The sequence below is a fragment of the Schistocerca cancellata genome, chromosome 3 (genome assembly GCF_023864275.1).
Source record: "Schistocerca cancellata isolate TAMUIC-IGC-003103 chromosome 3, iqSchCanc2.1, whole genome shotgun sequence".
NCBI lineage: Eukaryota > Metazoa > Arthropoda > Insecta > Orthoptera > Acrididae > Schistocerca > Schistocerca cancellata.
Window position 1 is genome coordinate 457,907,123 of NC_064628.1, and position 25,781 is coordinate 457,932,903.

The 25,781-nt window shown below is 43.9% G+C and overlaps 1 protein-coding gene across 1 annotated transcript in view; it reads right to left on the reverse strand.

Moving 5' to 3' along the window:
• Positions 1-25,781, reverse strand: part of LOC126176746 (uncharacterized) — a 331,084-nt gene that overhangs the window by 53,354 nt on the left and 251,949 nt on the right. The window contains exon 3 of the mRNA XM_049923915.1: positions 23,855-23,941. Within this exon, the coding sequence (XP_049779872.1) occupies positions 23,855-23,941 (87 nt within the window). The remainder of the gene's footprint in view (positions 1-23,854; positions 23,942-25,781) is intronic.

Below are 25,781 nucleotides of genomic sequence, written 5' to 3' on the forward strand. Positions count from 1 at the left end.
CATCAAACTTAGATATACATAGACAGAACTGCTACAGTGTAGTACAGAAGTTAATTGAAAGAAATTCGCAGTGAGACGAACAAAAGTGACACTTCTATACGAAGACAATATTTACACTGAAGTCTACGTGATTCATGGTGGTCACGCGAACATTACAAAGGGCGGGACATGGTTCTTAACAGGTTGCGTGATCGCCGTGGATGGCAAGGCATGCTCTGCTACGTGCTGCCTTGCAGGACACAGGGTTGATGAAGAGTTAATGTGGTAGGGCGTTCCATTCCTTCACCAGCGCGGTTCCCAACTGCTGGATAATCGGTGGTGGATGTGAACGCGCTGTAACACGTCTGCCCACTGTGCTCTAAGGGATTTAAGCCGAGGGAAAGGACAGGCCAGTACATTCGCGAATATCTTCTCGTTTCAAGAATTCCTCCACCTGCGCAGTTCGATGCACTCATGCGTTGTCCAGTCCAATCGAGTACATGTGGAGTAGGTTGCGAAAACATACTGCAGCACGTTCACTTGAACCAACGATCATCCAGGGCTCGTGGAGGAATCAAAAGCCGTGCCACAAGAAATCCTTAGCAACTTTGTGGCCAGCGTGGGAGAACGTTGTAGAGCACGCACTGCCATCCTTGGTGATACTATTAAGAACTAAAATAACATCGCAAAACGGAGGGCTGGTTGGCGATTTTCCTTGGTAGATATTAAGAACTATGCCCTGGCGTTTGAAATGTTCAGTGGACCATTACGAATCGCGGTGACTACAGTATAATTATTGCCTTTCAATAAGTTGTTTCCGTTCAGCTGATTGCGCATGTCTTTCAGACAGCTTCTGTAGTGTACCGTAGCAGTTCTCTCTATGTATAGTTCAAGTTTCGTCGAGCTATGTTAGTTGGCAGTAACATATCATGTTAAAGATACTTGCATCCTTAATGTTTGCGCACCAATGTTAACACCGAAAATAAATTCTGACAAAGTGATAGTATCCAAAGTGTATTGCCGAAAAACAGTATTGGTCAATGTTTAACTGCTGTCCTGTGCAGGACATTCACGTACGGATATGTAACGTGTGATAGCGTAAGAATACTGGAGAGTATGCTGTTACTACCAGCCTCCCCACTTTCCGTAGCGTAAACACACCGGTGGTGCCACTCTGGCCACATCTTCAGCTCGCTTTGTGGAGTAATAAGTCAATAAGAAAACAAATATTCAAAACCCACCATTAGAAACCGATCTATAAGTACAAAAGTTACAATCCCCTACTCTCTGTACAATTTTAGCGCTAAAGGTTTGGGACATCCTATATTTGTTCGTGCGATTAGCATTTCTTTCTAAACGCACCCCGCACAGACGTATTTTACGTGAACGCAGAGCGCCCAGAAAGACACAGGGCAACGGCACTTGTCGGTAGATCGTGGTTTCCGGCCGGGCCGAGATCGTCAGCGCGGCTAAGCAGCGCAACAGTTGTCCACCCGTCGGGCCATCATTTCCAGCGGCGTCCAATTTGCCGTCCTTTATTTGTCCCCGAGGCTCCGATTACGGCGCCCGGCCGGCTAAAATACTGTCCGGGGGGCGGCCCAGCCGGCGTGCTGCCGTCAACACCGACTAACCGCGAGTCTCACCACTTCTGACTGCCCCCGGCGCTCGCTGACATCCTGGTTCACCGTGCCATCCGGGTCTCGTCTCACAACGAACACACACGGTGCAGAATTGCTGACTTTTCCTATGGGTCGTACAAAAGATAGGGTTTTCAGCTGCCTGGCCGCGTGTATACTGACGGTATAAAAACAGAAACACGAGGAAGTGTAACAAGTAACAACAAAAAATGGTTCAAATGGCTCTGAGCACTATGGGACTTAACATCTATGGTCATCAGTCCCCTAGAACTTAGAACTACTTAAACCTAACTAACCTAAGGACAGCACATAACACCCAGTCATCACGAGGCAAGTAACAACACGTTACTCATTGTGCGTATAACATGTGTTAGAAAGAATACATGATTATTAGATATGTAAGTAACTTGTGGGAAGAAACGGTGTGAAATTGAGTACACGTTCTGCCACCTCTGGCAGCAACAATGGCTGTAATTCCAGCAGAGTTTGGATAACAGATAAGGGTACACTATCCCGTGATGCTTCAACTCTATGCTAGCGTTCATTAAATGTAATGGCTGACATGTGGTGAAATCCATGCCGATATGTTTTCAATGGTTGAAAGGTCTTCAGAACTTCCTGGCCAGGGCAACAATGGTACACGTTCTGTACGAGGCACACTGTCAGTTCAAAACTAAGCGGACACTTCTATGCAGCGGGAAATTGGCCACTAGATGTCACGAGACCCGGACCCGACTGTATAATAGAAAAAGGGGAGTACTACATTGTCAGTAGAGAAGAAGTAACGACGGGTGAATGGTTCGGTCAAGGGAGCTCAGTGACTTCGGACGTCGTCTAGTCATAGGATGTTACCTCAGTAACAAGTCCAGAAGGTAAATTTCAACCCTTCTAAAGCTCCTCAAGTCGACTGTTGCTGATGTGATTGTAAGGTGGAAAGGCGAAGGAACGACCAAGCTAAACCAAGATCAAGCAGGTCTTATGTTAGAAAGTTCCAAAGCGCTACCAGTAGCCCAGCCAGCTCAATGACTGTGCGTAGTGAGCCCAAATAATCGAGCAGCTCGTCGTCACACATTTATGCAGTCACTGCTAAGCGACGCTCGAGGAAGTGTAAAGAGCTACTCCACTGGACAGTGGATGACTGGAAGCGAGTGATTTGAATCGTGTTGTTTCTTGTGGCAATCCTATAAAATAGTTTGGGTTAGGCAGTTGCCTGCATCGTTTCGCACTTTAGGATGTGGTTCTATTACTGCCCTTAAGAAAATGGTAAAAGCGGAAGGCTATAGTGGTGGTCGAGTGGCCACAAGTTGTGGGTGGGCGTTCACGACTGATATTAAATGATAGAACAGTAAATTTGGTAAAATAAAGAGAATCTATTTCAATAGAGTCAACTAGGGGCGCTGCAACGGTAGGCAGATACCTGGAGTAGGCAAGTCTAGGAGGGCAGCAAAATTGGCAACGAGACAGGTGACTCCCAAGATACACATCTTTCCTACTCGAGGCCTGGATCACAAGAGGGGAGTGACAGTTCTGCTCTCCAAAATCCTCCAGCATCCACACACGGGGCCTGATTCCCACGCACGCTATTGCTGAAACTATAGTATGAATTCGCTAGCAGCTGCAACCGAGCCTCGATGATGTCTCTTGTCAGCAGCTTTAATCAGACAGGACTGCCTCAGCTCTGAAAGGCAGTCAACTTGCGTCGTGTAGGCACAGCCGAAGTTACACTTGGAGAAAATTTGTGAAGACTTGATTGGGGCGTTCAAGTTAAAAATTTTTGAACCAATTCCGTAAAATATTCCTTTATAGGCTATCACCTTGGACAAGGATGTGAACGAATTTTACAGCACTGTGCACTGTGTACAGGAATAGCTAGGAGACTGTGACTATCAGCATGGCATGGCACCCTATCATAAGACAGTATCAACGAAGCAATGGTCTGTGAACCATAACATTTCTAAAATGGACTGGCCTGCCCTGAGTCCCAACTTGAACCCAATCGAAAACCTTTGCAATGAGTTAGAACGTCAACTTCACTCCAGACCACTGCGTCCAATATCACTATCATCTCGTTTGGATCCTTGAGAAAGAGTGGGCTGCCATTCCTCCGAAGATTTTCGTACACCCCATTGAAAGTGTTTCTACCAGAGTTCAAGCCGTCATAAAGGTGAAGGGTGGACACACCCCATATTAGTGTCCACTAATGGGTGTCGGATACTTTTGGTGGGATGGTGGCGTTCAGGACAGCGTGGTAAACGTATGGAGCTATATGGTCCAAATATAACATCACACAGACCTCGAAGGTAAGCCACAGTGACCGGCCTTAAAATGTTAGGCACGTAACAGCTCTGTTCACCTTACCATTCTTTCCGACCAGATATGATCATGTACTCAATGGCACCCCTTACCTTCTCACTAGGTGCTGGACGTGTATGACGAAGACATAAACAATTTTTAACGTCCGTTCATCTCGGAGTCTTCAAATAAAGATACGTCATCCTTACACTGTACACAGACCTGGCACTTGTCTGAAAAAACGACGCAATGTCCTTCTATTGTCCAACGTTGTCGCTGGCGCATCGCCTTGGGAGCGCTTTTCTCTACAGCGGCGTCGATAAACTGCAACTATGGTCACCGTGCTGACTGTCAGTGGTGTTCCAGACGTCGACTCACTCTCCATATGAATAGTTATCTTGATTCAAAGAAGTATACTTGCTGTCTCAAAGTGTGTGACGCGGCTGTATGATTCTGTTGTGTTCTACTTCGTACACAACGGCAAGGAGAGGTGGGCTACAGAGTCATGCAGCAGCTATCATCATGGGAAAGACGGACAGGAGCAGAAATGATTAGCGAACAAGTAAATAAAGAATCATAAGCTTTACTTAAGTGGTATCTTTCTCCAAGCATACAAAGGCTCTTGAAAAATGGACGGAACAATAAAGTTCACCTAACACTTTAGCAACAAGAGCACTATACGGAGGGGCTCTCTTAATTAATGTACGAGCGACAGTCAGGTCCACGACTGGTTTGTGTCTCGGTGGCGCTTCGGTTGTGACAGGGCTGCAACTCATAACGAAAGGATTGTGTGGCTGGCGCTGACTATCCTATATCGCTGCGGCGGAGGACGCTCATGGCACAGCTGCCGGAGATGTGTCTCAGTGAGCATGCTCCATTGGTTCCGCCGGATCCGGCACGACTGCTGTCGGCTTCTGACGGAAACTTGCATTGCCATCATCAACTGTGGGACGCCAGTGGGATGGTATCGATTTATGATAGCACAGATTCTGCATGGACAAGGGAGTATTATGTCTGTCCTCTTGGCCACTAGTCATGTGGGGCCGCTGGGATCTCGCATGGCGTTGAATATGGCCCTCCTGAACCCCTCGATTTTATACTCTCACGAGAGTCGTGGGATTACGACCAAGGCAACAATATTGCGGCTATTGGATACAACACGATACTGACACTGTCAAATTCCGACATGTGCTGACAGACGCATCCCATTCTTGCGCGACACGTAGTACCATCGTCTCGCAAACGAACGATACGCAAAAACGATTTCTGAACGATTAACTCGCTGCTTAATATTTCCACATATGGAGTGATTCTGTGATAATGTTCCAAACTTCAGGCATGGTGGAGAAGGGTACATGATAAATTTGAAGAAAGAGACTCTGGTACGGAAATGACAGAGTCGAAAGTTGTGAGCAAAAATCGTCCTGATACCTCCGATTGTGAGAACATGTACCGGTACTGTTGCTGTTAAGATTTTAGGGCAGGCAACTCGAGGTGGCAATATGAACCAAAAAAAGGAAAAAAGTCGATTGAAAATGGGCTCTAAAATGCATACCTGAAGAGCTATGACACTTGTTCATCTTCGCTACTGTGTACAATGTATTATGCTGAACAAGTGCCGTTAGCTCTTAAGGTATGCATTTTAGAGCCTATATATGTACTGGACATTTTTTCTTGGTTTGCTCCACCCTCACCTCCAAAAATATGGAAACCAAAGAGCTTGCAGTAGAAGAGATGTGAGCAATAGAAAACACGTATGTGTACAGGCACTACGATCCTCATGATTATAGTAATATGCTGCACACACGTGCTTATTTTTGATGCTTGCTAATAATGCGATAAATACAGTCTTCTGAAGATGAAGATGGCCACTAGTTGTCTGTAACAAGTAAAATTTATTTTATGTAACTGGATCTGAGTTTTTCAACAAATAGAAATAGAATTTCTGAAGATGGATGAAGTATCAGATTGATACGTTTACCCTTCTCCGTCATCGATGAACGTTTGTAATGTTATCATGGGATCACCCTGTTTACGTAATTAAGATGGATTTTACTCCTTCCAATTTGTGCAGTTGCGTTGTAATTATTAATAATGTGCAAGCATGAAGTAAACTTCATGCTGATTTGTTGTTTGTCGTATCTCGCTTTCATGGTTTTGCAATTTTAATAGCAAGAAGTGAAATATCATCATCCAGCACTCGTTCAATCAGATCACGTGACAATGACATCTAAGTATGACGTCAAAATATAGTCACGAAGAGGTAAGAAGTGCATACCTGTATTACTTCGTCCGTTGCTCAGTGATGAATGGTTAACTATTGTCTACGATACTCGTATAGGGTGTAATTAGCAGTGTTATCAGTACCATAACGGCTTCGTTACGAGAAAAAAATCAGAAATTTCACTAACGCTGAAATGCTATGGCCTCCTGTTACATGACTGGAGTATTATTTTTTAATTTATTTTCAAGTTGGTTTACCACTATAACATATTCGATGATGATTCATTTCTTCGAGAAATGTGACAGGAAAGTGACACGTTGTTGACCGTACTGAACGTTTCGGAGATGTGTGTCGTATTGCTGGTTACGCAGCGGATTTTCCTGAGGCAGTGGTTTCGCGCCATTTCACTCGAAGTCTCAGACTTGCGTCGTTTAGACAAGAAACACAGAAAGTTGATATAGGAGAATGGAGCTAACTGCTTCCTGTTTTCATCAGAATTTCTTGATAAATATACAAAAATTTTCACAAATAATCGTATCTGCGTGTCCTCCAGAGGAATGAGAATCGCAGAAAGAGGAAAACTAAACTATGTAAACTCTGCCGCTGTATTTTGATTGTGTGAGAATAAAACGTCCAAATTAATAATAGTGAATTAAGTATAAAGGTAGCTCGTGTTTAGTAGGATGTAAGAAGATTTAGTTTTGGAAGATGACAAAACTCTTACAAATGTTGAGGAATGTTTAAAGATGGTGACAGATTTTAAAGTAACAGAAATATTGTTAGTTTTAATGGGACCAGCAGTAAACGCTGAATGCAGATTTTTCTACGTAACAAAAACGAATTATGGATTCATTACAATTATATTAAAAGCAACGTTTTAGGGACATTAAATATGCACTAGTTCATAAATAATCATAATTGCCAGAATGGGAAAAAATTGGTTCTCCGCTTTTTAGTACAGCTGCTACACTTACGAGTTTTGTTTTGTCACAGTAAAGGTGCCTCACCCTGAAGGTTGGTTTGAACAAGGCATCACTATACTACGTAAGCCCTGTTTGCCTTCTTTCGACCTTGGTACTGACTTATGTAGCCTGGCATCGGGAGACCTGCAATTTAATGTGGACTTCGTGCCACGGTCAATGTGGCGCGTTTAACATTAAGCCTCTCTCTCTCTGTCTCTTTAGCAGGCCTGAGTGTCCGAGCGGTTCTAGGAGCTTCAGTCTGGAACCATGTGTCCGCTACGCGTCGCAGGTTCGAATCCTGCCTCGGGCATGGATGTGTGTGATGTCCTTAGGTTAGTTAGGTTTAAATAGTTCTAAGTTCTAGGGTACTGATGACCTCAGATGTTAACTCCCATAGTGGTCAGAGCCATTTTTTTCTGTCTCTTTAATTATTTTTAACTATAGATCACTAAATGGGGGAAAATGTTACATTGTTACTAAACTATCGTAAATAGTAATAATATTTTGTACAAAGGAAGTCTCCAGTGGTATGTTACATAGAGAACAAGTACAAAATGTCCCGTTTTATATTCTACACTGACAATACCAGACTGGCGGGACCCTCGAGCTCATACCAACTGTAACCGAAAATTTTACGGGGTTTAAGTAATCTAGGGTTAAGCGAATTTTTTCTTCTCCTCCATACTACCAGGTCAAATTGTTTGCGTTTATCTGCAAAATTAAGGACGAGACAGATAAAGTAACATAACATATTAACTGCTCGATGGAAATGGCCCGGAGACAGCATCTGGTTGACTTCACACGGAAAAGAAACATCGGGAAATTGCAAGCAGGACGAATTGGAATCAGGACGAAGTGTGACAAGTGTAGCCCAGGAGTTTGCTATTGCCCGCTGCATTGTTTCACGTGCATCAGGACCATTCTGAACCGATGGCATTGCTGGCCGTTAGAAGGTGGTCGAAGACGGGAAACTACAGCGATGAGCGCAACGTTGTGCAACAGGCAAGGAGGATCCCACGTCGCGCACAGCGTGCAGTTGCAAGCACATTTAGTAGGACTCCAATGTACACAATCCCATCCTCCACCCTGACCCTCCACAGCTGTACGGCGACCATGCGGGTGGTCTATTTACTCGACGACTAACGAATTGTGTTCTACTGGCACTTGCAAATTGGCGGTACCGTTTGCGGTGGTGTCAAGAACTTAGGTGGTGATGATGATGTTTGGTTTGTGGGACGCTCAACTGCGCTGACATCGTCACCCGTACAAAGTCCCCATTTTGATACAGTCCTATTTTTCATAATTTGATGTAGCCACTGTCACGAATGATGAATCAAGAACTTAGGGACTGGAGGAATGAGGAGTGGGGCACGTACTCTTCTCGGATGAGGGCAGATTCAATGTGTGTAGTGATTTTGAACGTATCTTAGTGTGGCGTCAAGTGGGAACACGTAATGGACATAGGAACACTGTCGAACCTGATCTTTTTGGTGGCAAACAGTTACGGTGTGGGGAGACACAGTATTGTCCAGACACACTTACCTCCAAATCCTTGAACACGACGCACTCACTGGTCAACGTTATTCTGCCACTGTACTCCTTGCGTATTTTCAAGGACCTGCCTCGAGATGACTGGGTGTGTCTGTTGTCCTCATCATTTCATCATCATTCATGAAAGTGGCGAGATTGGACTGAGCAAAGGTTGGGAATTTGTACGGGCGTTGATAACAACGAAGTTGAGCGCCCCACAAACCAAACATCACAACATCATCTTTTCAGGGATGTATACGGTCCTGACCTCCGTTTTATGAGCGACAATGCGCGACCGCATTGAACAGCGCAGGAGGAGAAGCTCTTGGAACGACACCATACTTGGAAAATTGGCTGGTCTGCAGTCTGTGTGGAATTTAAAATGTAGTCTACACATAGTGTGCCAGTCGATTCGACCTGTGTCGCTAAACGAGCGGCTCAACCATTTGCTCATTGGCCTCTACGGAAGTACCGGCAATATCCGTTCTGAACACTCCGGTCAGTAACTAGGCATCTGTTGGGCGGCTCTGCTCTGGGCATTCGCCGATCGTTGTCTAATGGTTAGCGCTGCTGTCTCTAAATCAGGGTTCCCATTCGGGGACTGGTTGTTGCGTTGTCCTCATCACGTAATTATCATAGACGTGCGAGTCGTCGAAGTGGCATTAAATAGAAAGACTTGCTCTAGCCGACAAAACTACACTCCTGGAAATGGAAAAAAGAACACATTGACACCGGTGTGTCAGACCCACCATACTTGCTCCGGACACTGCGAGAGGGCTGTACAAGCAATGATCACACGCACGGCACAGCGGACACACCAGGAACCGCGGTGTTAGCCGTCGAATGGCGCTAGCTGCGCAGCATTTGTGCACCGCCGCCGTCAGTGTCAGCCAGTTTGCCGTGGCATACGGAGCTCCATCGCAGTCTTTAACACTGGTAGCATGCCGCGACAGCGTGGACGTGAACCGTATGTGCAGTTGACGGACTTTGAGCGAGGGCGTATAGTGGGCATGCGGGAGGCCGGGTGGACGTACCGCCGAATTGCTCAACACGTGGGGCGTGAGGTCTCCACAGTACATCGATGTTGTCGCCAGTGGTCGGCGGAAGGTGCACGTGCCCGTCGACCTGGGACCGGACCGCAGCGACGCACGGATGCACGCCAAGACCGTAGGATCCTACGCAGTGCCATAGGGGACCGCACCGCCACTTCCCAGCAAATTAGGGACACTGTTGCTCCTGGGGTATCGGCGAGGACCATTCGCAACCGTCTCCATGAAGCTGGGCTACGGTCCCGCACACCGTTAGGCCGTCTTCCGCTCACGCCCCAACATCGTGCAGCCCGCCTCCAGTGGTGTCGCGACAGGCGTGAATGGAGGGACGAATGGAGACGTGTCGTCTTCAGCGATGAGAGTCGCTTCTGCCTTGGTGCCAATGATGGTCGTATGCGTGTTTGGCGCCGTGCAGGTGAGCGCCACAATCAGGACTGCATACGACCGAGGCACACAGGGCCAACACCCGGCATCATGGTGTGGGGAGCGATCTCCTACACTGGCCGTACACCACTGGTGATCGTCGAGGGGACACTGAATAGTGCACGGTACATCCAAACCGTCATCGAACCCATCGTTCTACCATTCCTAGACCGGCAAGGGAACTTGCTGTTCCAACAGGACAATGCACGTCCGCATGTATCCCGTGCCACCCAACGTGCTCTAGAAGGTGTAAGTCAACTACCCTGGCCAGTAAGATCTCCGGATCTGTCCCCCATTGAGCATGTTTGGGACTGGATGAAGCGTCATCTCACGCGGTCTGCACGTCCAGCACGAACGCTGGTCCAACTGAGGCGCCAGGTGGAAATGGCATGGCAAGCCGTTCCACAGGACTACATCCAGCATCTCTACGATCGTCTCCATGGGAGAATAGCAGCCTGCATTGCTGCGAAAGGTGGATATACACTGTACTAGTGCCGACATTGTGCATGCTCTGTTGCCTGTGTCTATGTGCCTGTGGTTCTGTCAGTGTGATCATGTGATGTATCTGAGCCCAGGAATGTGTCAATAAAGTTTCCCCTTCCTGGGACAATGAATTCACGGTGTTCTTATTTCAATTTCCAGGAGTGTATTTCAGACAGGTTCCCCAGTCAATATTGCAATAGGATCATTTCATTTCCTCCTGCTCCGGTTATTCCTTCCGGTTTTCAACTTCCTCGTCGCCTGCTACGGTAGTACCGGAGACAACCAGAAGGCCCACGCTAGTCGGAAACTCTTATTCGATGGTCACCTGAATGTGATGAGCATATGCTATATGTTTGATTTGCGCTATCAGTGGTATTATTGCGTTGGAGGCATTTTTTTCTACTAATCCTTCAGCTTTCGCTATCAGAGGATAAATGACCAATAAGAAGTTTGGAAGGCTGGAGGTTAACATTCATTAAAGACGGAGCACTAGTCATGACAGATAAAGAAGGGGGGGAAAGGTAGACTGCGCTTTCTCTGAAGGAGCAGTTCCAGCATTCAGTACGTGGAGTAACTACAGAATAATGTTGGGACTGAACTCTACATCTACGCGTACATCTATACTCCGCATCTCAACCTACTGCGTATGCCCGATGGTACTTTGTGTACCACTGTCAGTTCCCATTTACCTGTTGGAATCGCGAATTGATTACGGGAAGAACCACTGGCGGTGGGCCTCCATGTGAGCTCGGATGTTTTCGCGAGATATACGTAGGAGGAAGCAATGTATGCGTTGACTCTTTCTCGTAATTAGGAATCTACAATCTGATGCAGCTATAGAATCACTTCGATCGATGGAGTTGCTGAGGGTTGATGTACAAATACGGTCTATTTCATGCTCTGGTCATGTAAAAATGTTTACTGAGAATCCGTCCATGTCGAGGATAGTTTAAAATTAATTTTACCGTTGGTATTTAAATCAAGAGACAATTGGGAGACGTCCAGAGTGCTGACATTCTGTGGTGCTCCCGATGGCGTGACACTGTCCGCTTCGATACTGAACCTAGCTGTAATCAATTCCATTTCTGATAAAGAGAAGTGGCTGTCCTCTCAAGCCCTAGTCCGTTGGGCCTTTGAGATCGTATACAGCATAGAGTATGTGATTACGAAGGCTTTCCCGGCGTAGTAATTGATAATATTCTTGTTGACACGTCTGGGCTCACAAGCCCCCTTATATGTGCTTGTGGTAGATGTACGATCGGCCATTGTTTTCGGGGTCTGCGCTGGATGGACGTCCAGAACCTACTCTACGGATGTCAGAATATTCACGTGATCACTGATACCAGCATCGTTGCACAACTCACACAGCAAGTCCAACTTGTGTGGCAGTTCTCTGAAGGGAACTTCTCACAACTCTGAAGGCCACATTTTGACCCCTTTCAAACTCTATCGGTTGGCTGCAGGAGGCAGGAGTGTGTCTCTGTGGCATGGTTGCCTGCTTGCTTCATTTTTTACCACACACTACACCTTCTGGCTGTGAGCATTCCCTAATAAAGGATAGATACAGACGGCGCTCTGTTAGCTATATCACTACGCTGTCTGTTGACGGACGGATGACGTTGAAACCTCAGGTGGCATATGCCGTCATTGGATCAAAATTGACGACCCCTTTCCAGGTGTTCTATTTTTTCCTGACAGTGTGTGTTGGGACGCTGATTCATTTTTTATTTCAAGATTAGCAACTATGGGAAGAGCAAAACCAGCTCAACTTAATTGAGTGAGCAGTAACATGCTCATTCTAGTTCATTAACAAATAAACCCAAAACTTCGGAGCATTCTATATCGGTCACGGACTCCTGTTCATGTGTTACGTTAGTTGTTGGTACACTCTAATTCGTATACCGAATTGAATATAATGTTTTCTCAAAATTTAGGGAGAGTCGATTTGCAGAGACCCGCTCAATAACTCTCTGAAAAGCGTCATTAACATTATAGTTTCGGACTGTGTTGTGGGACTGTTTCCTCCGGGCTTAAATCGTACAGACATTTTTTCCAGATTTATTAAACATCAAATGCTGAGCTATTATTCCTTTTATATTTTTCATAAAAATTACAATTATTCGAAAAAACATTCCCCCTCTCCCAAGAGCAAACCAAATCTTCTTTATTTATTTTTAAGCAGATGTTGCTTGCGCCATGCGGTTTATGGAAACCGACGTAAATATTCATACAGCACTTTTTGCTCGCAAAAGCCGTGTAGAGTGAGTATGCAAACGCGTTTAAAAACAGATAGGATCATAGCGGCACCGTTAACAGCAATGAGCAGGCGGTGGCGAACACGCAGCGGACGAGGCAACGGGCGTGGCCATCCCACTCGGCATTCAAAGCCACTATCGCCACGTACGGGGGCGGGACGTCCCATGTAACCACTACGTAATTCAAAAACAAAGGCTTTACACAGTACGTAGCTTCACATTATCGGTGCGACAATGCGGTCCCCCCAGCAACTGAATGCATTATGCGCCAAGTGCATCGGTGCTTAATGGTTTTACAGGTGTCAGAGATGAGTGTAGCAGCATGCTGCGGTGTTAACGACGTTATCAACAACATTACCGTTCTGTGCGCACGGCAGCTCGATAGCGTGCTTGGAAAAGCCGTGCTACTACAGTACTCAGGACCAGGAAGTACATACGAGGCAGTACGTCTTCCAGACCAACTGCCTACTTTCCTTTCTTCTGACTTGGGCTTCCCGCAGATCTACTTCTTGGAGCATAGTAAAGCAGGATTTGTCTCGGAAACTTTGCCTCTATCGCGGCACAGAAATGTTATTTCCGTTTACTATCGCTCGCATTTTTTTCCCTGCTGTTGCTAACCTGTGTAATCATACCCAAATTTGTCTTGTGTGCAGATACAGATTACTGCTATGAGGAAAATCACTTTAGTTAGGACGTCATATTTCCTTGAAATACTTATTGAACTGGATCTGGAAGTATCATCACTTTTTAGAATTTCATCTGTGTCTCTCCCTTGGTTTCTGCTTGAGAGCTCTTCTAACTCTCGTGAATATTAGCCTTGTTGATTATAACTATGTCAGCATCAAAATTTGTCACAGTCAGTGTACCGAAAATGTTACATGTGCTCCAATATCATCAGGCCGATAACGAAAGTAGTTCGAAGTGCACTGTTCCCTAGGAGCAGTGTTATTGATTTTAGTGACTACAGTTTTTAAGTTGCGCGTGAGATTAGTTAACAAATATCATAGAAACCTGAATCAGAACGGCCCTTACAGGAAAACGAATCATATTACAATCCTGGTTCAGTATTTCACGTCCAAGCATATGCTCATTGCCTGGAAGGATCTGTGTTGACCGACGGTTCGAAGATAACGGCCAGACTCTTTGCTGGACAGGAAGAGAAGTGCGCGTAATCTTTCGGGCTTTGGCCACACTGCGGTAATTACCGGCGCTCGCCTCGCCTCGCCTTTTGTGGCCGTAATTGAGTTGCTCCGTGACTGTCATCATTGTGAGGGCCACCGGCCGGCCCAGCCGTGCGTGGCCTACTGATTTCCCAGGGGCCGAGCGCGGCCGCCGCATTGTCAACCCAGACTCTTTAGCTCGTGTGCCGCTCGAGCAGAACGTAACTCACTCTCGAACAGTCGCTCATGCTCTTTTCGCCGACCGTGGATCCGTCTGCTACACTCGACATTCTGCCGCCGACTGTCGCGTGGTACACGACCATTGCCTGTGGCAGTGAAGGTCGTTTTCAAGTAGACGCCCAAGCTGTTGGTGGGATCACGAAATGCAGCAGATTGGTTGTACAGAATAGAATCGAATGTGAAAAAAAGTGCTATTGAATGTACATTAAAAGGATGACCAAACACAGACAGTTACTTCTTAAGCATTCCTGATCCCACACAACGAATTCGATTAATTAAAAAAAATGACCTATCTGTGCGATGTTGTTCCTTAAAACTGATGCACAGTGGAGACAGTACGCAACAAATGTCAAACTGGAATGCGGTATACTGCCGTGTGGTTTTAATTAAAGTGCAACTACTCACAGACGTCCAGTGTGGGCAGTAATTATCATATGGCAGCAAAACTTGGTAGACATTCTAACGCGTTAATGTGGAACCAATTCACGCTGAAGACAGAAAATTAGTACGAATTTTGGCCGCAAGGTGCAAATGTGGCGCTAAGAGTGCAAAAAGACGTATAGAAATTTTTCCATATGTAATATATTAGGAGTGGTGCGTGGGTAGAAAAGATTAAACAAATGAGAAAGGTATAATGTTGATTTTATTATAACTGCCGCTTGGGCAGTTTGTTCAATATGAGTACCGGAAACACCGACGAGATGCTGTACAGCGCCAGAATTGCATCTGGTGGCCAAAATTGAAACTATTTTTTTCAGCGAAAATCGGTTCCGGATTTACTAGTGAGAGTACTTACCAAGGATCGCTGACATACAATAATACAGCCCACAATGGATGAATGGTACCGTTCTGAAAAAAGATAAATCTTCTCACGTCGCGTTCTAAGTGTACCACTAACATCCTGCCAACAGTGTCTTCCAGACTGCACTGTGACATCTATTCATGCGTACAAAGGTGATGAAATCCCTGCTCTCTGTGTCTTTCTATGAGCAGAGGTCCCTCCTGTAATCCATAACGAAGACGTTCTTCTTTATTGTATGGTTGCTAACCGCACAGAATTGGTGAGTGTTTCACTACACCACTGGCCCGTCTATTAGCTGTTATAATACCTAAAGACCGACATCAACACCTGCTGTTGTGGTGCGCGTGTAACAAGGAGGGAGGTGGAGCGATGTGCGACAGCCGTTGTTGAAAGAAGGCAAGGGTGTGCCTGTGCACGTGCTTCCTCCCGCACTACAGGTGCTGCGACGTCACGCGCTAGCCAAAGCACGAGTTCGGATGTCCGCGCACGTTCGAGTCAGTTTGTAACACAATAGCTTAGACACTGCATACCTTTTGTTGATTCATTTAGCTTTCTGTTTTGTTCAACATCCCATCATTGACCTTCTGTAATTAGTGTACGATTAATTCGATACTATAATGAAGTGTAATCTCTGTAATATGCACAATATGAGCAAATGATCTTTTGTCTTCCACATATAATCTCTTTGGTTATCTTTAAAATAAAATAATTTTATTTAAATAATTTTGTGTAGAACTACCAATATATGCAAATGTTCTGTTTTATTTAAAATGTTTGTTTGCTGTTATGTAAATTGCTGACCTGCACTTTGAGTTCTTAGTTATTTTGTATGTAAAAGGTGTTGTAGTTCCTCTCGGGAACGGAACTGTGTAGCGCGCGCATATTGTGGTTGGCCTAGGTAGAAAAGGTGGAACCAAGAGTCAGTCGGGGACGAGCTACCAAACTGTGCACTGCTCATGTAAAAGTTGTGTATTGTACTGTTTCCGAGAGAGGCTTTTCCTGACGCTTTCCAATGCCTCGGATGGATGGATAAAGGGCTGGAACTATTCTGGAATTCGTATCTATCATCGACACCAAGAAATGACAGAGTCCAGCAATTCTACCTGCAAATCCACCTACCAACATGCAATTGCCACCACATTGCGCAATCACTGTAATGGAACACTGTAGTAATGTACAGTGAAGGATCAGCTCATTGGATGTTTTAGTGTGCGCAAATATAAGGTAACTTATACTCGAACTCTTATACCTGTCTTGATTTTTTTATCCCTAGTCACACAACCACTTAGGGTCCTTCCCATGCTAAAGTGATTACCGAGTGTCCTTCATTGAAAGCATATTAAAATTAATATGGCAATAGAGTGTGCTAAATTTAATATTGTTTGTTGAAAGGATCTTACAAATGTCTCAGTTTTTTGTTTCAATGCAGTAAAAGGTGAGAACTGCAACTGTTGAGTTATATGTTCATGCTTGCTAAGTGCTTGTTTCATTGATGTAATAAAAGTGCGTTTAGTTTGCTCTGCTACAGTGGTAAAGATTAAGGGACTCCCTCATTGAAAGTAGTTCAAATGCTCAAATTTACTTAATTATAGAAAGTTTCAATTACTCTTGCTATTCAAGTCAAATTCTGTACAATATTGGCTTCGTCTTGTGTATTAAAAGTGCTTATTAATGTTGTAACTGGATCCACAGTTTCTCTATTGTGGTCATGCTACATAACGATTAATAGAAAGACATCTATCTATGAAAACAGTAACTTCTTTATTGAAAAGACAGTGAGAAGTAATCTGTTAGTGAATTCCATTTAATTTTCATTCTAAGTAGAAAGGTGTTTAGAAGTAAAAGACTTAATCTATGCACAGTAACTAAATTTGCTGTGGACCATATCCATATTTCATGTCGGATAGGAATTTGTATGAAAAATAATATTAAACCTACGTCCAATTTACGATTCTACAGTGAATATTAATAGTGACGTTATTGAGACCATTTACTTTGACTAAGTCCTCAAGGTAATAGTGTGTTTTGGTATCTGTTATATTTATGTAAATAGTTTGTTCTGATCTGTTAGCTTCAACCTTAACGTGAACATACTGTATTCAGGTGCCAGAGTTCACTGCACTCGCTTGTGGCAAAGTATAGGTTGTGTTTGTCCGTTAAAGTTACTCATACCTATTTTCTTGAACAAGAATTTAACTAATTCTCTTGCCTAATTAGGCTGGCGACCGTTTTCTTTATTCTTTGAACAGTGTAAATAGGTAAATCATTGTTTGTTACTGTTTAAATATTTACGTAATTTTGACTTTCACTTCCGATAAGCCACCTCCGTTAGGTACAATACGGTCAATATAACGAAATTCCTCTCAGAGGGTAACACTGCTCTGTTGCTCTATACCATAATTGCTTGAATAAAAATAATTTCATTGTACGAACTGCCTTCAGCTTTGAAGTTATGTGGTATAGCAGTAGTGGACAGTAGTGTTATAAGTTGCGTAAAGCCTTTTTATTCAGTGTTGTTGTTACTGATCCTGTTGTTAATTTGGCAGTCTCTGCTGTCTATGGATACACAAATAAGACAGGAAGACGGAAAGTGAATCAGTGAAATAATATAGCTCCATTTATGCTGCCGACCCACATAGAAGAGTTTTAGTTTCTTCTAATGCTGCCCACTTACTGATACTTGCCAGGAACCATTTATCGCATAAATGAATCTAGTCTGAAGATGTTGAGGACGCAAATAAAGTCTGCCTGTAGGAAATGAAAACGAAGAAGCGATTTAAAAATGACGATCTAAGTACAGGACAGTCATTTGTCTGTGACAGATTATCGAAAGATCAATACTGCAACTAAGCTGTTCTTTCATTCAAATACGAATGCTTTTTATTACAGGTCGGTTGTATAAATTCAATAACTGGTTTGAAGTTAAACACTACATACTACAAAAGAGAGAACAATGGTTTCGGGTTCAAATTATTGACCGGGAAAAGATATCTAATAAATCACTGAATTTATGAAGAAAATATGCGTGCATGACTCCAGTTGTAAACTTCCCTCTCAAATGAGCGGTTTAATTTCCCCGCACTAGTTAAGAGATGTATCTCGACATCTGCAGAATGCTATGTGCCAAATTACCTGCTGACTATAAAACAACCAGAATGTCGTACTCGAAAATTTCTTCTCTTACATTGGAAGTATGAGCCTAACCTATCATCATCATGATGCATTGCATTTTGTATACAGACAGCGTTGGTAATTTATGGAAACTCGTTCACTGACAGCGTTTAACGAAGAAGACTGCAAAGACTGAGTGCTTCCGGAGATAAGATTGATAACGTACAGTTGGAATGTATGGAGATTTGTTTCATTGCGAGATCTCCAGGAAGTTTATGAAGGACTGTGCAGCTGTGGGTATGTATAATGAAGAACTGGAATTTCATGAAATAAGCCTGTAAAAGTTGGAAGATGAAATATGCAGTGAAAGACGCCGTTACTTAGTCACCCTCTAAGTCAGAAATAAATTTCCCTGCACATGTAAAGAAGCAGATGAAACTACTCTGTATGATGACTTACGTAACACACCACCTTCATACAATGGCTAGAGGATCACTGACGATGTGAGTCGACGTGTCTTGTAAATTTTCGTTAGTCCAAAAATTACGAAATGAAAGACAGATATTGAAAAAGTAGAAAAAGAACATCATAGATGTTGGTCCAGGAAAAATGGCTGGTAGATTAATTTTTGCTAGGAGTTGCGTCACATTGCGACACCTCAACAATGTAACATTTGCATAGCAAAATGACAGAAGAAGCAACACTTACGGGATATGATAAACAATTTTCCACATCAAAATTCTTTGTTTTATTCCAGCGCTATAAACAAACTTTTTAAAAGAAATAGTTTATTAGAAACATTGACCTCTAGGTTGTTTAAAGAGAGAATAAGTTAGGAAATTCTGCTGATAATACTAAAGTGAAAAATTAAAACAGAAACGTCAAGTGCCATTTCTTACTAACAACTGGCTGTTTCACATAAATGATATCTGTAGTAAACATTCTGTATTTGTGTAGTCGTATGAGTAAATTTGGGATCTCTATTATATTAATAGTTTCAATTAAAATGCTATCCTAGCCGCTATTCTGGGTAATGGGACAGAGAGATAGACAGAGAGATAGACAGATAGACAGAGAGAGAGAGAGAGAGAGGAGGGGGGAGGGAGTTAATGAAACAGAAAAGAATGTTGTACCAGATAAAAAAAAATCTAAAATTTACGTGCTGTAACGGAAAAGGCAGGATCTCCAATATGCGCTAACATACTAAAAACGACAAAACTTGTTGTATTAAGCAGTGCGAAGCTCAGAATATTTTTATAACTTATCTTTAAATTGTTTTTTCATTCTTGTAACATTCTAACAGTGTACATAAAGCGATAAATGGGTCTTAAATGAACTTCCGCTTGTTTTTCGTATAGAGGACGGCGAGTGATTGCCTCACACGTGACGTCATGCGCAGACAGAGCGTACGTTCATCCGCCTGAGTGGCACACCTTGTTTCTCTCCGCCATGTGTAGAGGCAAGGGACAGCGTAGCATGTGGCGCTCCAGCCAATAGAATCATTCGGCCGCGCGTCTGTAGCGTGCGGTTCAGGGACCACGTAGAACACTTGATCGTTGATTTTAATGTTGGATTAGGCATGGTGAAGGTGGTGGGGTGTGGTGTGGGGAACAGACCAAGAGCACACGCCAGTGGCTTCTACGCAGAAAGCGTCACATCCCGCCGTCTTACTTGTACACCACTATTCAAGTAGGCTGCCGGTCAGGGCAGGTGATTTCGGTGGCACTGTTTGTTGCTGACACAAGTCTTCATGGTAGACCATTGATACAGTGGCACTTGAGAATTTTGTTTACTCGCGCTACCTCTAAGAAGGGATCGGTTGGTAGGACATGTTCTGAGGCATCAAGGGATCACCAATTTAGTACTGGAGGGCAGCGTGGAGGGTAAAAATAGTTAGAGGGAGACCAAGAGATGAATACACTAAGCAGATTCAGAAGGATGTAGGCTGCAGTAGGTACTGGGAGATGAAGAAGCTTGCACAGGATAGAGTGGCATGGAGAGCTGCATCAAACCAGTCTCAGGACTGAAGACCACAACAACAACAACAACAACAACAACCTCTGAGGTGGACGGCTGCCTACGTCGGGCGCCTAAAGATCAGCCGCGCTCAAATGAGCTGATGCCTTGCCTATACTGTGTCGAGCTGTACGCCTATGGCCAGTGCGAAGTCACAAGTCATCCGGCATTCCCGTCACGTGACACACAGAATTACTGCATTCGATGTGGAAACAGAAGCGTTTCCTTTCTTCCCCACTCAGCAGCTCTCTCTGATCCAAAGGTTCATATGGCTCTGAGCACTATGGGACTTAACATCTGATGTCATCAGTCCCCTAGAACTTAGAACTACTTAAACATAACTAACGTAAGGACGTTACACACATCCATGACCGAGGCAGGATTCGAACCTGCGTGCGGTTCCAGACTGAAGCGTCTAGAACCGCTCAGCCACACCGGCCGGCGACATGATCCAAAGGCTCAAGAGTAAAAATCTTCTAAGAACTTTTAATTCTTTGTAGACATGTCTTTTGAGCTCTAAACGGACAGTGAACTAGGAATTGCTAGCTGCACGCAACCGATAAGTCATCAAAAATTATGATACTAAAGACAGTTTATTCAGCAAACATTATGAAGTAATCACTTTAACATAACATTAAGATGATGATTGCTATGAACAAAGGTATATTTGAAATAATGTCGTTGAAAGACTGCTTAAAATTAAGAACACGAATTAATGGTCACCGTGCATATTGGAAACTACCGCGTGTTCATTCAAAGCTGAGTCAGTCTTGATTTAATTTTTCGTCTGCTACTATGCTTTCAATATACTACGTTAAAGTAGATGCTATTGTTTACCTGATTTTCTCTGCTGTTTTGATTTTATGTGCGGTATGATTAGCAGACAGCACACTGTTGAACCATAGAAGGAAGAATTTACTAGCTTCGAAAGAGTTAATGCTTCATTCAATTTCAAATATTACAATAAAGTAAAGTCGTGTGGCATGAATGACTAGGACACCCAGAAGGGAACGTCAGCCGCCTAATTGGAAAGGTTTTCCTTATCCATCGCGCCCGCAGGTAACTTTTCTTCTCCTTGTATGAGAGATGTGTATGTAAACGTCTGTTAAGTGTAGGTGACTGTAATGGGTGCGTGTGTAGTGTAGTGTCATGTTCTTGTGGATATGAGGAGAGAAGGCATAGGATGAGACCTGTGTCGGCAAATAGACTACTCCTCTTGAAGAGCACCAAGAGGGCCGCCGAGCATAACGTTCCATCCGATGGACGATCACCATCAACAGTGTTGTGTGCCCTCACTTCGTGAGACACTGCGGAGAACTTTCGAATTTAATCCGGGACATTGGCGGCAAGTCTGGTGATCAGGAACTTAACGCCAAAACACCTCCTGTCACATCTCCCATAAAGGAAAAATGGAAAGTGTCAACAGCGTGCGGCGTAACCGGCTGGTACCCATCCAAGAAGCCCACTGGCCACATCAGAAGGTAGTTCATTTCGGTGAGCTGTCGGGAACTGGTGTGCCCATCTCGGCGAGGCCTTGGACAATACACTTTTGTTACAAATTCTTTTCATTTTTTAGTTTATTCCATTAATTATAGTGGCACAGAGGCAGTTGCGATGCATCAATATCCGATAGTACAGACTGTGCTGCTGGCACATGCTGACTCCCGCGTTTCGAGGGTTAATAGAAGTATATCCAGTTCGTGGTTGTGTTTTGTCGCACTGATGCAACAATTTCACTTAGTCGTATATATCACCTATATTTACAAGTTTGGAAAATTTAGCTAAAATTTAAGAGAAACACTAATTGCATTTCGTATCTGAATATAAATACACCGAAGCGCCAAAGAAACTGATGTAGGCATACATATTCGAATAGAGAGACATATAAACAGGCAGAATATGGCGCTGCGGTCGGCAACGCCTATACAAGACAACCAGTGTCTGGCGCTGATCTTCGATCGGTTACTGCTGCTACATGACAGGTTATCAAGATTTAAGTGAGTTTGAAAGTGGTGTTATAGTCGGCGCACTAGCGTTGGGACACACTATCTCCGAGGTAACGATGAAGTGGGGATTTTTCTGCCTGACTATTTCGCGAGTGTACCGTGAATATCAGGAATCCGGTAAAAGTCAAATCTCCGACATCGCTGCGGCCGGAAAAAAATCCTGCAAGGACGGGACCAACGACAACTGAAGAGAATCGTTCAACGTGACAGAAGCGTAACCCTACTGCAAATTGCAGCAGATTTCAATGCTGGGCCATCAGCAACTGTCAGCATGTGAACCATTCAACGAAACATCATCGATATGGGCTTTCGAAGCCGAAGGCCCACTCTTGCACCCTTGATGACTGCTCAACACAAAGCTTTACTCCTCGCCTGGGTCCGTCAACATCGACATTGGACTGTTGATGACTGGAAACATGTTGCCTGGTCGGAGGATGGACATGTACAGGTATGGAGACAATCTATGGACCCTGCATGTCAGCAGGGGGCTGTTTAAGCTAGTTGGGGCTCTGTAATGGTGTGGGGCGTGTAGAGTTGGAGTGATATGGGAATCGTCATACGTCTAGATACGACTCTGACAGATGACACGTACGTAAGCATCCTGTCTGATCATCTACATCCATTCATGTCCATTGTGCATTCCGACGGACTCAGGCAATTCCAACAGGACAACGCGACACCCCACACATCCAGATTTGCTACAGAGTGGCTCCAGGAACACTCTTATAAGTTTAAACACTTCCCCTGGCTACCAAACACCCCAGAGATGAACATTATTGAGCATATGTGGGATATCTTGCAACGTGCTGTTCAGAAGACATTTCCACGCCTTCCTGCTCTTACGGATTTGTGGACAGCCCTGCAGGATTCATAGTGTCAATTCCCTCCAGCACTGCTTCAGATATTAGTCGAGTCCATGCCACGTCGTGTTGTGGCACTTCTGCGTGGTCGCGGGGGCCCTATACGAATTTAGGCAGGTGTACTAGTTTCTTTGGCTCTTCAGTGCGTACTGTGAGAAGAATGAAATTTTATTTTCATTCATAATCACTTATTTTGATTGATCCAAAGAAATATCATTATTTGGCATCAATATTTAATCTATCCAGTGCTCGTGCACTATTTATGTATATCGTTGCGCAGGTTAGTGTCACTTCCTTTTATGATCTGAGCCGGCCGGGGTGGCCGAGCGGTTCTAGGCGCTTCAGTCCGGAACCGCGCTGCTGCTACGGTCGCAGGTTCAAATCCTGCCTCGGGCATGGATGTGTGTGATGTCCTTAGGTTAGTTAGGTTTAAGTAGTTCTAAGTTCTAGGGGACTGATGACCTCAGAAGTTAAGTCCCATAGTGCTCAGAGCCATTTGAACCATTTTTTTATGATCTGAACCTCACGATTGTTCCATAAAAATTGTGGATCTGTATGTTGACTTAATCGATGTTCGAATGCTAATGTTGCTTTAAGTACACCCATAAGTTTGCAACGTGCAACTTACGAAATGTCGAGTGCACATGCCTACAATTATATCACAATCACAGAGCTTAATTTCTTTTTTTATATGTACTTGAACACAACTATCACATGTAAATTCGTTTGTGTGAAAGTACTGGCTTCACATCAGCATTTAGCTGTTGTGAAGAAAAACCAGAGTGGTTGCAGCGAAGTAATCAGGGCGGCCCAAGGAGTACTCACTGGATCGTGGGAGATGCTACACCGGTGCTGTCCACATCCCTCTTCTTCGTCATTATCCCTCGGCAGATGGGTGCGAACGGGTACATCCTGAGGAACAAGAGATTAACAGTTACAAAAGTCAACATGTACTCCACATGTATCTTCTTAGACTACTACAACTAACCTTCCAAGCAACAAACATCAAGGACAGTGAATACTATCTATGAAAAATAGTAATATCTAGTTGTTAAAGTAGCCATTCTAGCAACCTAGTATCAGGAGACTGAAAGCCTCTTTTGTCAGTTACGATCCCCATCTTGGAGGCCTCTGTGTTTCTCTGTGGCCAAGAAATACGTATGTCATCACGTTTATTATTGAGTCAGTAGATACCTGATTGTTTCTGTGTTGCTACCCAAACGCAAAATATGTCTATTTAAATGATGTTCTGCCCTCGTTTATTCAAGAATAGCCGCCCACCCTGCACATCAATGAATTTCACGTACTGTTCCTTTACATTCGCAGATATCATAAAATGACATGTCGCGTTCAAAATAACAACGTGATAACATACTTGATAAATGAAGCCTCATATTCGCATCATGTAAACAATTCTTTTAATATTCTAATGCCATTGAGGTAGGGGAGGACATTATACTCACAAGCCCTCGAAATTAATAACAGTTTTGCTGTAAACAACACTTAATGTGATTGGTTGCTGGATTTATCTTCAGAAATTAAATTCTTGTGTTACATACTGGACAAGTATTCACTCATTATATTGAAATGAAAACTGTAATGATAAAGTAAAAGCAAGACTTAACTGTGCAATGTTTTCTTTATTATTGAAAAGTATAGCGAAATACGATCTTAAAAACAATGGGTCTTCTGTTTTGGGAAACTGAAAATAAATTACACAGTTTTTTCTATTCGTATGAGAACAACGAATTCTTATGATCTAGAACTGTTGTGGTTCTTGGGATGTGTGAAAAACTGCTTCCTTTTGCGAACAGAGACAAGAAAGAAATTTATAATTGATGAAATTTAAAATAAAAGTTGCTTCTTTTATCTTTAGTGAAAATCCACCATAAATGTATCCAATGTTTTGTTGAGTCTACGATAGTTAGAGAAGACGAGGGAGCTACAAATATGTCACTCCAGTTAATGCTCTCCAACATGCAAAAAACTTGATTCCGAAGAGTCTCCTGAGTACGTTACTGGAGCAGTTTCCAGTCCCGGACCATCATTGTTCCGATATACTTGACCGAGTTTGTCTGGAGGCTTTGCAGGTCGTTCCTGCGCCGATATTTCTAGATGTCTGTTTAGTCAAGTTTTATGTATGCATGTTGCTGTTATCGCGCGCAAAGTGAACGACAAAGATCTCTTCTGGATAACGAAATCAAACGATGGAAATAGAAATGCCGTGTGGCTAGGGCCTCCCATTGGGTAGACCGTTTTCCTGGTGCAAGTCTTTCGAGTTGACGCCACTTCGGCGACTTGAGTGTCGATGGGGATGAAATGATGATGATAAGGACTACACCCAGTCCCTGAGCGGAGAAAATCTCCGACCCAGCTGGGAATGGAACCCGGGCCGTTAGATATGACATTCCGTCGCGCTGATCATTCAGATACCAATGGTGAACAACCAAAGGATTGGCAGCGTCGACAGATGTGTTGCTCATCTTGATATGTCGCGCAGGTGTGCTTTTATCGTGACTGCCAATGTACCGATCAGAAGGTAACCCCTGGTGTTATTTGTAAACATACACACAATTTTCACCAGCTCTACCTGCGGGCCGCACTTGAATCGGTTGTTGGAAGCAAAGCACCAGTTTGCTTTCATTAGACACGTTTGTGGAACAGTAGAGTGAAAATCGACTGTCACGGAGGACAATAGCGACCAATGATTGGACGCCCATCGCGTTATGCGTAGAAGGCTTGTAAGCAAGGG